The sequence below is a fragment of the Anomaloglossus baeobatrachus genome, chromosome 1 (assembly GCF_048569485.1).
Source record: "Anomaloglossus baeobatrachus isolate aAnoBae1 chromosome 1, aAnoBae1.hap1, whole genome shotgun sequence".
NCBI classification, from domain to species: domain Eukaryota; kingdom Metazoa; phylum Chordata; class Amphibia; order Anura; family Aromobatidae; genus Anomaloglossus; species Anomaloglossus baeobatrachus.
In genome coordinates, this window is record NC_134353.1 from 73,658,867 (window position 1) to 73,672,621 (window position 13,755).

Genomic DNA, 13,755 nt, shown 5'->3' on the forward strand with positions numbered 1-13,755 from the left:
AAGGGAAAACCAAAACTCTGACAAACCACACACACAGTACTAGACAAAGAGAGACTCAGTAGAAAAACAAGTGCAGGAGGGTAGCAACAAAAATGCAACAAGGGTTAACACCACAACTGCGCACAGCAACATGTATCACACCAGATAGTCTGGATCACAACATCTCCTCAGACAAACTAAGAGAAACTATAGCTGGCATAGGTGGAAGGATCTAGCCAGCGTATATAGGAGGGGACCAGATGTGATTGGGTCCCCCACAGCAGGTGATCAAAGGAGCCTAACAAGCAGACTAGCAGAGATTAACTCCTGCTAGCCTAACACTGAATTAGCACTCAGCAGGTTGAAGCCTGAGTCTACCTGCGTAGAGTGTCAGGATCTGTAGTAAGAACCCAACGCCACCATGACAATCTGTGAAGTTTGTGAAAATCTCCGGGTGACGATCATCAGACTATGTTCCTGTACGGTCAGACACGGCCATTACACAGTACACAGCAGGGGCACATATATAAGATTATCTCAGCACAGAAACATTTATTTTAAACACATCCAATTGGGGAAATTATTATTATTATTTTTTTTTTTATTTTATAAAGCCATAATAAAACAACTTTACAGTATAAAACGTTTTTTTTTGCATATACTGTAAAGTTTTCATTGTGGCTTGATCCTGAAGAAGAAGTCAAATGACTTGAAAACGTGTAGATCCAATAAACCACCTTTAATTTACCGCAATTGTATAGTTTCATCTCTACAAGCAGAGCAGGAAAATCAACGTTTTCTCTCCAACTGCAAGATTCATTGATTTAAATAAACTTTGTTCATGGGAAGCCCCTTTAAGTGGATTGATTGTAAGTTATTATTGATTTCCTGTCCATATTGTATAGCGTACATCTATAGACATACTGTATATGGGGAAGACATGACATCTGGTAGATTTGATAGGACGCCATTACTTCCGGACCCATGAGCACTAGAGTGTCAAAGATTCAGAAGGGGAATTATTGAAAAAAATCTTCATTTTTTATTAAAGATCCCTTCCTTAGTGGTAGAAATCTCTTAAAGCTACAGTACTGTGCAAACGTTTTAGGCAGGTCAGGAACCAATGCTGCATAGTAAGAATGTTTTCAAAATAGAACTTTTACCAGTTTATTGATATCAATTAACAGCATACAAAGAGGAATCTAAATCACATTAATATTTGGTATCAAAGCATAAACTCCTTATTGTAAATGGGAACACAGTTTTTGAAGGAACTTGGCGGGTTGGGAGATTGTTCCAAACATGTTGGAGAACTAACCTGTCATGCGCAGTTTGGATCCGCACTCGTGAATTACAGCTACGGCATCAAACCCTGTTCACATTGAAGAGTCTGTCAGGCAACCTGGTTTCATTTAAATGCTCAGCTATGCTGGGCGTTGGCTGAGTTGTTTGCCCTGCTCCCAGCCGTGCAGGAGTTAATCCTTTTTGGAGCAGCCTGCAGCTCTTCTGAGAGTCAGGTTGCTGTTTACCATCCACAGCTGGTCTCTTCCTATTTAAGGCTGGGAAGTGTGTTAGGAGATCGCCGAAGATAGCCTCAGCAATCCTGGTCTTACGGCCACGTCTCACTAAGCGACATCGCTGCTGAGTTACGGTTTTTGTGACACAACAGCGATCTTGCTAGCGATGTCACTGTGTGTGACTTCCAGCAACAACCTGGCCCCTGCTGTGAGGTCGCCGGTCGTTGCTGAATGTCCTGGACCATTTTTTAATCGTTGCTCTCCCACTGTGAAGCACACATCGCTGTGTTTGACAGTAAGAGAGCAACGATCTGAATGTGCAGGGAGCAGGGAGCCGGCTTCTGCGGACACTGGTAACCAAGGTACACATCGGGTAACCAAGCAAAGCGCTTTGCTTGGTTACCCGATATTTACCTTGGTTACCAGCGTCCGCAGCTTCTAGAAGCCGGCTCCTGCTCCCTGCACACGTAGCCAAGGTACACATCGGGTAACTATAAGCAAAGCGCTTTGCTTAGTAACCCAATGTGTAATATGGTTACCAAGCACCGCGTCGTTACACGGGTCGCTGGTGACTGATCTCTGTGGAGATCTGCCTGATTGACAGCTCACCAGCGACCATGTAGCGACGCTCCAGCGATCCCTGCCAGGTCAGATCGCAGGTGGGATCGCTGGAGCGTCGCTTAGTGTGACGGTACCTTAAGTGGGGAACCAGTTCATCATGGTGATCTTTGGTTGCCATTTTGTGTGGTGTGAATGTTTCCCTGCTATGCATTTACTCCCTATCCTATTCTTTATTCCCCTGTACACATGTTGTCTCTCCTTTGTGTTTGAGTGCAGTGTGTACGAGTTTTCGTTCTCCCTTGCCTGTGTCGTTTCTGTGGGATGTTGTTACTGGGTTTCCGGTCCGCTCCAAGGGTGGGGGGAGTAAGATCAGGGCTTGGACAGGAGTCAGGGTAATGCTGGGGGCTCAGACCTGGCTACCATGGAGCCTACCTCTGAGATAAGTGACAGTGCAGGGTCTCAAGTCTGAGGACCAGCTTTGAAGGGCCTGTTATGTCAATACATAACCCATGACATAACCACAGATCTTCTGTGTATGAGACGTGTGCAAGTCCTTCTGTCTCTTCCTATTGATCCCAGATAGAGTGGATGATGATGAGATTGGGGCTCTGCATGGGCCGGATCATCACTTCCAAGACTCCTTGTTCTTCTTTACGATAGATAGTTATTAATGACATTGGCTGTATATTTGGGGTCATGCTGCAGAACAAAATTGGAGACAATCAGATGTGTCCCTGATGGTTATACGTATATGATGGATAATTATCTGCCTATATTTCTCAGAATTGAGGAGAAAGAATTTGGCAACATTGAAAACAGTAGACTCAGTAAATGGTCAAAAAAACTCAGTGCAGCAGATGAAAGACACATCATGTTTATGTTCCTTCAAATCGGAAAATGTCCAGCAGTGCCATCAGCCCAGAACTGGCAGCAACCAGTGAGACACAGCTACACCCATCTACTGTTCAGAGAAGTCTGGCTAGAAGTGATCTTCATGGAATAACTGTGGCCACAAAAACATACCTTTGATGGCGAAACAACCCCAAATAACTCAAGTATGCACATAAACATAGAAACTGGGGTGCACAAAATGGCAGCAGCTGCTCTGGACTGATGAGTCAAAATGTGCAATATTTGGCTGTAACAGAAGACAATTTGTTCACCAAGGGCTGGAGAGTGGCACAATAATGAGTGTCTGCAGCCAGCAGTGAAGCATGGTGGAGGTTCCTTTGAAATTTGGGGCTGCTTTTCAGGAAATGGACTTGGGTTTGGTAAGGCTGTCCTCAGTGCTGAGAAATACAGGCAGATACTAATCCCTCATATAATACCATCAGGGAGGCGTCTGATTGGCTTGTTGTATCACAACAACCTCAAATAAAGCCAGTATCAATAAGATCTATCTTCAATGTAAAGAAGAACAAGGAGTCCTGGAAGTGATGATCCGGCCCCCGCAGAGCCCCGATCTCTCCATCCAGTTTACTGCACATTTTTCCATTTTTATCAGGACACAGCCAGGCCCTTTATTGTTGGCTGGATAAACTAAGATGTCTGTCCTGTGGGGGCAGTTCTATAGTGCTTGGCTGCCCGCCTGATCTAATAATAAGGGGTGTCATCAATATGCTGTAAGCCAGATACTGTGCATCACACACATATCTGTGTGACTGGTGCCCCAGGAAAAGCCTGTTTTTGAAGGCGCTCAAAATCAATTAGATTTTCAAAAAGAAACCGCATTTTATTTCTGACACTTTTTTTTCCGCTATTTAATTGCCTAGTTTAGAGAGGTTTCCATCTGGATCTGCTTGAGATCAGTGAGATGCACTTTTTTTCCCCACCAGTCTTCTTATTAAAACCTCTGAAAGAAAATGAACACTCAAAAAATCCGCTTATGAACGGCAAAAATTAATAGTAAAAGTTTTCCCAGATTTTTTGTAGCAGTTTTTAGGATGATTTTGGAGTGTACCTGCTCCGAAAAAAACTCAGTGAGAACACAGCCTTAAGACCCCTTCACACGTCTGTGAAAAATGCATGGTCGTGTTGAAGGTGCGTATGGCTCATCAGTATGCCATGATTTTGGCTATCCGAGTGCTCTCCGTGATAGCACACAGAGAGAAGGAACTTTATACTCACCTGTTCTTGGTGCTGATATCTCCAGTGCTGCTGCTTCTGGGTCCGAGATGCAGTGAATATTCATGAGCATAATGAGCGGGCCCGTAAGCAAATGACAGCAGCGCCAAAGACTGCAGGGCTGGAGACAGGCGACTATAGAAAATCATTTTATTTCAAAGACACGTGTTTTCTCCGGTACGTGTCATCAGTGTGCTGCCGGAGAAAAACGGACTTGTGTCTTTGTGGAACACACGGACATGTGTGTGCTTCATATGGACACACGTCCGTGAGAAAACACTGATGTGTGCGCAGACCCATTAATTTTAAGGGGTCTGTGTATGTCCGTGTCTCCGGTATGTATGAAAACAGACATCATATGTACCAGAATCACTGACATGTGAAGGGGGTCTATGGGAAAGTTACCGAACAAAGTGCTCAAGCTGCTTGGGGGTTTTAACTAGAGATGAGCGAGTGCCTAACTATTCGTACTCACTATACTCATAACGAGTACTGTCTAATACTCGCATATTCATTCCGAATAGTGTGTGCAATGCAAATCAATGGGGAAAAACTCGCAAAGTAACAAGTAGCCTGAATGTCGTACCATTCATGCTAGTAGCGAATAGTGTAGAATTTGGGTTACTTGTTACATTGAGAGTTTTTCCCCAATGACTTGCATTGCACACGCTATTCGGAATGAATACGCGAGTATTAGACAGTACTTGTTATGAGTATAGCAAGTGCGAATAGTTAGGCACTCGCTCAACTCTAGTTTTAACATTTGGACCAAGCAATTTGATAAATACAGCATATTTAATCGTTATGGATGGATGTGTGAGTTCTGTAGAGGGTCAGCTCAGGGTACATCGGTTTGACATTTTTGCTTTTTTTTATTATTATTTGTGAATTTTATTGATTTTTTAAGCATTTTGTATCTTTTAAAATATATATTCTGCAGCTTAAAATATGTAATTTATTTTTTATTGTATTTTGAGCAACATCTCCTCGCCACGTGTCATCCTCAAGGCATGGTGGGAAGTCACACGTAATAAAACGAAATCCTTTATTTCACATAATTCCCTGTCAGATGAAGCGTTAGACGCCGCCCGCTCTTAGGAACCATTCCTGGTTTGGACCATTTTACACCGCAGAGCATGCTAAGGATTAGCCATTAATGAATTAGCTTCTAAGATGTGGTGAGTGCGGTAAATGACAGGATCTTCTCTCTGTGCACACTGTTGGCAGATGAATCGGTGACAGCTGACATTGTGATTTCAGAAAGAGAAAACAGATTTTTTTGTTGTTTTTTATTGCTTTATACAAAAGGGCTTGAAAGTTTGTAATCGTAAAATGTAAATGTCACGCTGCACTACTGAAGTTACTGAAGCCACAGGTGATGTAGCTTCAGAGTGCAGTTTAGCAAGCAACCACAAGGGGTCAGCAGAGAAGTCAGTAAGCCGAGTCAGCAGCAAGAGGTCTAAACAGAGGCCCGGGGAGAGACAAATTGTGGTCAGGAGCTAGTAAAGAGTCAGGAGCCAAAGAGTAGCGTACAAACCAAAAGGGAGAGACAAATGCCGGAGTCAGGAGCGAGGATACAGGTCAGCGGCTGGGAAGTCCAAGTACAGAGGAGGATAAACAGTTTAGGACAGGGGAAAACAGCAGACAGGAATGGGTAGTCAGGGACCAGGACAGGCAGACGAACGGGGGAGGGTACAAGTGAGGACACAGTAGCAGGGAGGCAGGACAGATCGGGAACACTCACCAGAGCCAGTATACACACTGCAAGGCAGAAATATCACTGGCGCTGAACAATAGGTGCAGCAGCAAGATATAGCGTCCTGGGATCCGGAACGAGGCAGGGTAAGTTAACCCCTGACATGACCAGGCCGGAGCTGGGTGTAACCACAGCAGGGAAAAGCCTGCCTGGATCATGACAGTAAATCAATGGTAATAGGAATCCTTCCCATTATCTGAGATTGCAGTACCATTTGTGGCCACTACACTGTGTAGTGAGCAGTTCCAGTACTTATGAGTTGTTCCCTCGCCATTTATTGTGCTTCGCGGTAGTCAAATTCCCACTAATCTGATATCAAGGTCTCAGAGATCCCCTGTAAAATCTTATTTTTTTAGCTTTTCTATGGTAGACTCTGCTATAGACCATAAACATTTAGTATTGTTGTCTTGCAAGGAATAAATGCCCATTTTGATTTTAAGCCAAAAATCTAAATATTTGACTCTTGAGTCTAGAAAAAACGTTTCCAGAATTCTTCTTTAGCTAAAATATGATGAAATAAGTTGTGGAGAGAAATTGTCACGCTAGGTATGGGGAAGTATCAAGAGAGTGGCGAAAGGTAAGGGAAGAGGACCCCTGGTTCAAGGGAAAGGGGAGTGGTGACCCCTGACCAAACCTACTGCTGGTCTCTGGGGTCCCTCACCCCCCTAGATAGGTTCTACAATTATGTGCCGAGCCGAATACTTGACCCTAGGTATCCCTAGTGCTGGACCTTAAATAGGGAACGGATGGAATGACCTCTTCGTCAACCCCACTAAACACTATAGAAGAAACAAGGAGGACACATGAGGGAAAAAAAGCATGAACTACTTATCCACAGATGACACAGGCAGGAGTTCAGCAAAGTTTTCGGCAACAATACTACAGATGAGAGTAATGCGGGTGTCACACGAGACGATCTATCGTGCGATGCATCGTTGGGGTCACGGTTTTCGTGACGCACATCCGGCATCGTTTGCGACGTCGTTTCGTGTGACACCTCCGAGCGACGCTGAATCGGTCACAAATCACAGTCTTGTACACGTCGCTTATTTTTAAAAAATCGTTTATTTTTCATGGCACCGGTTGTTCATCGTACCCGGGGCAGCACACATCGCTCCGTGTGACACCCCGGGAACGATGAACACAGCTTACCTGCGTCCCGTGGCACCCGCCTGCTATGCGGAAGGAAGGAGGTGGGCGGGATGTTTACGTCCTGCTCATCTCCGCCCCTCCGCTTCTATTGGCCGGCGGCTGTGTGACGTCGCTGTGACGCCGAACGTCCCTCCCCCTTCAGGAAGTGGATGTTCGCCGCCCACAGCGAGGTCACTCAGCAGGTAAGTACGTGTGATGGCGGTTTAACAACTTTGTGCGACACGGGCAGCGATTTGCCCGTGACGCACAAACGATGGGGGCGGGTACGATCGCTCGTGCGATCGCACGATAGATCGTACCGTGTGACACCCGCATAAGCCACCTGCTTGCAACCAGAGCTAGAAAGAACTGAATAATATCACCAGCACCAGTCCAGGGAAGAAGGGAGTATTTAAGCACCAAGGCAACACTGATGATCAGCAGCTGGGTGGAAGGTGAGCTGCTGGGTCCAAAAGGGGGAGAGATGAAAATCCAGTAGGGAAGCTACCTATACCAATGACTACTGACAGCAGGAATAATAGAACGTCAGGGAGCTTTTTGCGTAGCCAAATGCTGTGACCTTCAATTGCCAGAAAACACATGACTGTCTGTCATCTGTGACAAAAATCCATTCTAACAAATCTTATCACTTCCTTATAGGCCGGGGAGAAACATTATCACCCAACATGTGCGCGATGTGTCCGCTGCAACCAGATGTTTGCCGAAGGGGAGGAGATGTACCTGCAAGGTGAGCTTAATGTTATCTGATACCTCCGTTCTCCTTTGTACAGGACTGTATTATTTTTTCATTGCACAATTATCCTGACTGAATGTTCCTAGGAAAAGTGTAAACAGCCTGACGATCACCCGACGAACAAGCAAAACATTGGGTGAAATTATCTTTTGGTTTGCACAAAAAAGCATCCTTCTCTCTACCACGTCGTCCTTTGTAAACGTGTGTTACGGAGTTGACGGCTTAGGCGGAGGATGGTTCATACAATCCTAAGCGCAACCCGGGGTCCACCGTGCTATGGATGAATATAGCTGCTAAGAGCCCGGAGAGCTGGACGGACAACTACAGACTTCAGTATAATAAGGTTCAAATTAATACAGTGCAAATGGTCAGTGTTAATTCACACAAACACTACCAAGAACAGCCGTGGGGACGAGGCGACCACACCATGGTTTAAATAGAAGCGCCTATAAAAACTCAGAGGTAAAGATTCAGCAGTGACACCTGTAATCGTCTCGTAGGTGCACCTGCTAAAAACTAATAACGTTCTAGCTAACCAGCACTGTCATAGGTAGTAACTACAAAAGTAATGCAATATTGAAGCGACCAGCCTATTAACCTCTCGCTACAGGACAAACCAAGACTGAGCAACCTCTGCTATTGGCGGCGTCCCTATATCACCTAAGCACCGCCCATTTAGCTCATGTCCAATCAGCGTAGCTGACGTCCAACGGACAATCTGGTGAAGCCATGTCATTGAGACTGCTGACATCCGACGGCCAATCCGAAGATGCCACGTCACGCGCATGCGCATTGACCTAAGAGTCTGACTTAGAAAATTACTTCGCACGCACATGCGCACTCGCTGGCTTTCCAAACTTTAATTTTGGCGGCTGAATATCCATCAATAACACAACGGAGGACTGGGCCAACCACTGCAAATGGCGCCGAGGTGGAGCAGCACCCACAGAATGGGTCTCAGGCAGCGGCCAGACAGGACACACCCTGACTCTGACCCGAGAGGAAGAACGCCTCCGTCGCACAGCTGTAACAACTTGCTGCCGAGAATCATGGTAGACTGTTGTAATAAGGAGCTTTCTGCAAACATCACTGGCTGTCATGGTGGCATCAGGATCTGTGTAGACTACAGATTCTGGCACTGCCTTCTGACTTCTCTGATATCTGTGGGCAGCGCAGGTAGACTCAGGTGTCGACCCACAGACTGGTAGTTCATAGGCAGGCTAGCAAGGGTTAATCTCTGCTGGGGTGCTTGTTAGTCTACTTTAATCACATGCAGTGAGAGAGCGAGTCAAATTCTCTCCCCTCCTATATATATATATATATAGTACTCTGGAGGTTAGGAATACCCTAGTGTGAGGGTATCACAGAGTGTGAGGAGATAACAGGGGATTCCTAGACTGGCCCTACTACAAGATATACATTTGGATACAATGCTGATGGTGTCTGGGCTGCCTTCCTTGCCCTGCACCTGTCCAGCCCTGATCTGATACCCCCTCTTCCCCAGGAATGGCAGAGCCCACAGATATGGACAAACTGGGGAAACCAAAACTCTAAGGTGTAGCATGTTCACATAGAGTAATCAGACAACAAATGATAAGGAGGAAATTAAAGAACAGGGAGGAAATAACCAGATGATAGGAGGAAATTTACAGAACACCGAGCAATACGCAGTAAATCACTAGTTACTGGAACACAACAGCACACGGACCGGTTTAGTGAAAGCTATAGTTGGCATAGCAAGACAGATTCCTCCATCTTAAAAAGGCGGGGAGTAATTGTGATAGGTCTTGCTCAACATGTGATCCAAGAGGTAACCAGCAGGCTAGCAGAGATTAACTCCTGCTAGTCCGATTACTAATGAGCACACAACTGGTTGACGTCCGAACCTGGCTGTGCAACTCAGAAGCACTAGAGAAAACATAGTAAGGAGTGTTAGAGTCTGTGGTCTGAGCAGTGTCTGATGCCGCCATGATACATGGCGAGTTTAGAGCCAAATACCATGTGACAGAGGGGCAGTATAGGAGCCCCTGTCCCTCGCTATCCTACAGTCACATCAGTCTGAGTCTGTTTGTGTGAACAGTCTATTAAACAGTCTTGGATTTAGTGCCACCAATTGGCTAGTGAAATTGGACCCTTAAGGGGGCTTTACACACAACGATATCGCTAGTGCACGTACCCGCCCCCGTCGTTTGTGCATCACGGGCAAATCGCTGCCCGTGGCGCACAATATCGCTAACACCCTTCACACGGACTTACCTTCCTAGCGACGTCACTGTGGCCGGCGAACAACCTCTTTGTTAAGGGGGAGGTTCGTGCGCTGTCACAGCGACGTCACACAGTGGCCAACCAATAGAAGCGGAGGGGCGGAGACCAGCCACATTATCAACACGCCCACCTCGCTGCCGGAGGACGCAGGTAAGCTGTTGTTCGTCGAACAACCTACGTCCACAGCGACCAACGAGATTTTGAAAATGAACGACGTGTCAACAATCAACGATTAGGTGAGTATTTTTGATCGTTAACACTCGCTCCTAGCTGTTACATGCATCGACGTCGCTAACGACGCCGGATGTGCATCACGAATTCTGTGACCGCGACGACATATCGTAACGGGGCTTTTAGAGTATCTGATCCAGTGCGTGGTGCCTCTGTAAATTTTTTACCTCCCCTATTCTTTTTTAAATTGTTCTCCTTTACTATACATACAGTATTAGATAAATGTTGTCTGAATCGCCAATTTTGGCAAAAAATACAGCAAAAAACGCAGAAAAAGATTCCGTGAAAATGCAGTAAAATGGGTGTTAACAATGCATAAGAAGGTAAACTAGGTAATGAGGATACAATACAAAGTGGTAACTTTTTTTTTTTTACTTTATAGCTATAGGCCACAAATATTCTAAAAGAGAGCGCAAACTTTGGGAACGGTGGAGGAGGGAGGGTTCAACAATACCCTGGAGTGGACTCCGCTAACGACTATAAATAGTGATGGAACTATATATAGCCGGTTCCATTGTAAAAGACGGATGTTATATCAGCCAGACATATCCCTGAATTATAAGACCTGGTCTTATTTTATCTACTGTTGACATGATATTAATACTGCCCGGACATTGACCCGCTTTGTACCTACAATAGCCATTTTTTTATGATGAATTAAAAAAAAACTATTTACCAGGCTGACAAAAGACGTGTAGAGAATACACAGTGAATATGACATTTTTTGTGTGTGTCATATCTGGACTAAAATAGAGACTTTTCTCTTTTATTGCCGTTTAGTCTCAGGTGTAATGAGCAGGGTTAACCTGTAGGGGGCAGGGCTCGCAAGATTAAGACAGATTATATATAGAAAATAGGGCAAATCGTACCGAAAACCTACACAAGCCCTTGGCAGGTGTAGACTTTATTTTTCGTTTTTGTTTTGAACAATCCAAGTTCCGACAAATTTATTAAGTGACCCTTTTCAGCACATTTCTTCCTGTCAGATTTTGGGTTGTCAACCATTCAGGACTATTTTTTTTAAAGTGCCTTAAATGATTATTTGGGGGCTAAATATCATTTTTGCAATTGGGTTTCATTTAAAATGTGGCATTACTTGCCTTCTTTAGCTTCTATATTGCTTTTTCTGTTGCTGGCTGCAGAATGAGTTACCTGAGAATCCATCAGTGAGTTTGTTCTGATGGTCTGTTACTACCTTGTACTCATAAATCACATCAATGTTAAATATGCAGGGGACAAAATGTTAAGGGAAATAATGTACACTACAGTTCAAAAGTTTAGAGTCACTTAGATATTTCCTTATTTTTGAAATAAAAGCACATTTTTTTCAATGAAGTTAACATTAAATTAAACAGAAATACACTCTTTACATTGTTAGTGTGGTAAATGACTATTCTAGATGCAAACATCTGGTTTTTAATGCAATATTTACATAGGTGTATAGAGGCCCATTTCCAACAACCACCACTCCAGTGTTCTAATGGTATATTGTGTTTGCTAACTGTGTTAGAAGGCTAATGGATGTTTAGAAATCCCTTGAAAATCCTTGTGAAAGTATGTTAGCACAGCTGGAAACAGTGTTGCTGATTAGAGAAGCTATAAAACTGACCTTCCTTTTAGCTAGTTGAGAATCTGAAGCATTACATTTGTTGGTGCCATTAAACTTTCAAAATGGCCAGAAAAAGAGAACTTTCATGTGAAACTCGACAGTCTATTCTTGTTCTTAGAAATTAAGGATATTCCATGCGAGAAATTGCCAAGAAACTGAAGATTTCCTACAATGGTGTGTACTACTCCCTTCAGAGGAGAGCACAAACAGGCTCTAACCAGAGTAGAAAGAGAAGTGGGAGCCGCGCTGCACAACTGAGCAACAAGACAAGTACGTTAGAGTCTCTAGTTTGAGAAATTGACGCCTCACAGGTCCTCAACTGGCAGCTTCATTAAATAGTACCCGAACTGTTTAGGGAAGAAGCCGGCAGCTGGTATTTTATCTGTAATGGAGTGGCCAGTCCAGTCACCAGATCTCAACCCTATTGAGCTGTTGTGGGAGCATCTTGACCGTATGATATGCAAAAAGTGCCCATCAACCCAATCCAACTTGTGGGAGGGGGAAAGCATGGGGGGAAATATCTCCAGATCACCTCCGCAAATTAACAGCTAGAATGCCAAAGGTCTGCAAAGCTGAAATTGCTGCAAAGGAGCATTCTGTGACGAAAGCAAAGTGAAGGAGAAAATTATTATTCCAAGTAAAAATCATTATTTCTAACCTCGTCAATGTCTGGACTATATTTTCTATTCATTATGCAACTCATTTGATAAATAAAAGTATGATTTTTCATGGAAAAGACAAAATTGTCTGGGTGACCCCAAACTTTTGAACTGTAGTGTATGTACCAGTCTTGATAAATCTCCCCGTTTAGGTTTCCGTTTCTGGTTTTCTGTGCATTCTCTTCTTGCTGTCGATGAGTATGCTCATTTGTCGGTGACAATTAAATGTTCTGATCCAATCCTGGACGTTTTATTTTTTTCATAGGGAGCTCAATATGGCATCCAATTTGCAGACAAGCAGCCAAAACAGAAGAAAGAAACAAGGTAAGTGATTATTAATTAATCTGGCCCTGTATGAAAAACAGACTCACGTATATTATCTACGAAGGATCCAAGATGAATGCAGTCAGGAAATCATAAACTCACAATTGCACACATTGGGATTTATTTCCCAAAATATTACATTTTCTGAGGTCTTCACCTTAAAAAAATGCTGGTCTGTTCCCCAGTGCCAAATGCAAAATTACTAGGGATGATCGAATACCACAAATATCCGACTTCGCGAATATTCGCTGAATAGGTTGCCCATATTCGACTATTCGCGAATATTCAATGTGCAATGTAAGTCTATGGCTTCCCATAGACTTACATTGCACATCGAATATTCGCATAGCGGCGATCTAATCGTCGGATATTCGCGAAGTCGGATATTTGTGGTATTCGATCATCCTTAAAAATTACCTTTATGAACAGATATGCCTTCCATCACATTTTACCTTGGCTCAGCATACTTGAGATGAGAGGCACAAGGTGACATAACCAATGTTTAAAAAAAATCCCAAAAACATAATTTTGTGATACTCTGTCCGGAGATGTTTATTCTGTATGTGTCTATATGTTGCCACCTAGTGGTCGTGATGTGAAATACAGCCTGCAATATAACATTGAAATTGTATCATGAGAAATTAGTGTCTTTAAAAAAGTGATTTTTCTTAATTTTCTATGTACGTCATTATGAGATAATTATAATCTATACTCTTTAGGAAACAAGGACGTCTTCAGAGAGTATTATATCGGTTCCAACCTCAAACACGTCCGGATCTCCCAGTAGAGTCATTTATGTGAGTTTTTAATTGATGATCTCGTAAATGATATTCGTGACTTCACAA

At 43.8% G+C, this 13,755-nt stretch overlaps 1 protein-coding gene across 3 annotated transcripts in view; it reads left to right on the forward strand.

The window, feature by feature from the left end:
* ABLIM2 (actin binding LIM protein family member 2) overlaps positions 1 to 13,755 on the forward strand; it is a 314,107-nt gene that overhangs the window by 198,706 nt on the left and 101,646 nt on the right. For all 3 annotated transcript variants that reach the window (XM_075346854.1, XM_075346852.1, XM_075346853.1), the window contains exons 7-9: positions 7,729 to 7,816; positions 12,852 to 12,910; positions 13,630 to 13,707. In XM_075346854.1, the coding sequence (XP_075202969.1) occupies positions 7,729 to 7,816; positions 12,852 to 12,910; positions 13,630 to 13,707 (225 nt within the window). The remainder of the gene's footprint in view (positions 1 to 7,728; positions 7,817 to 12,851; positions 12,911 to 13,629; positions 13,708 to 13,755) is intronic.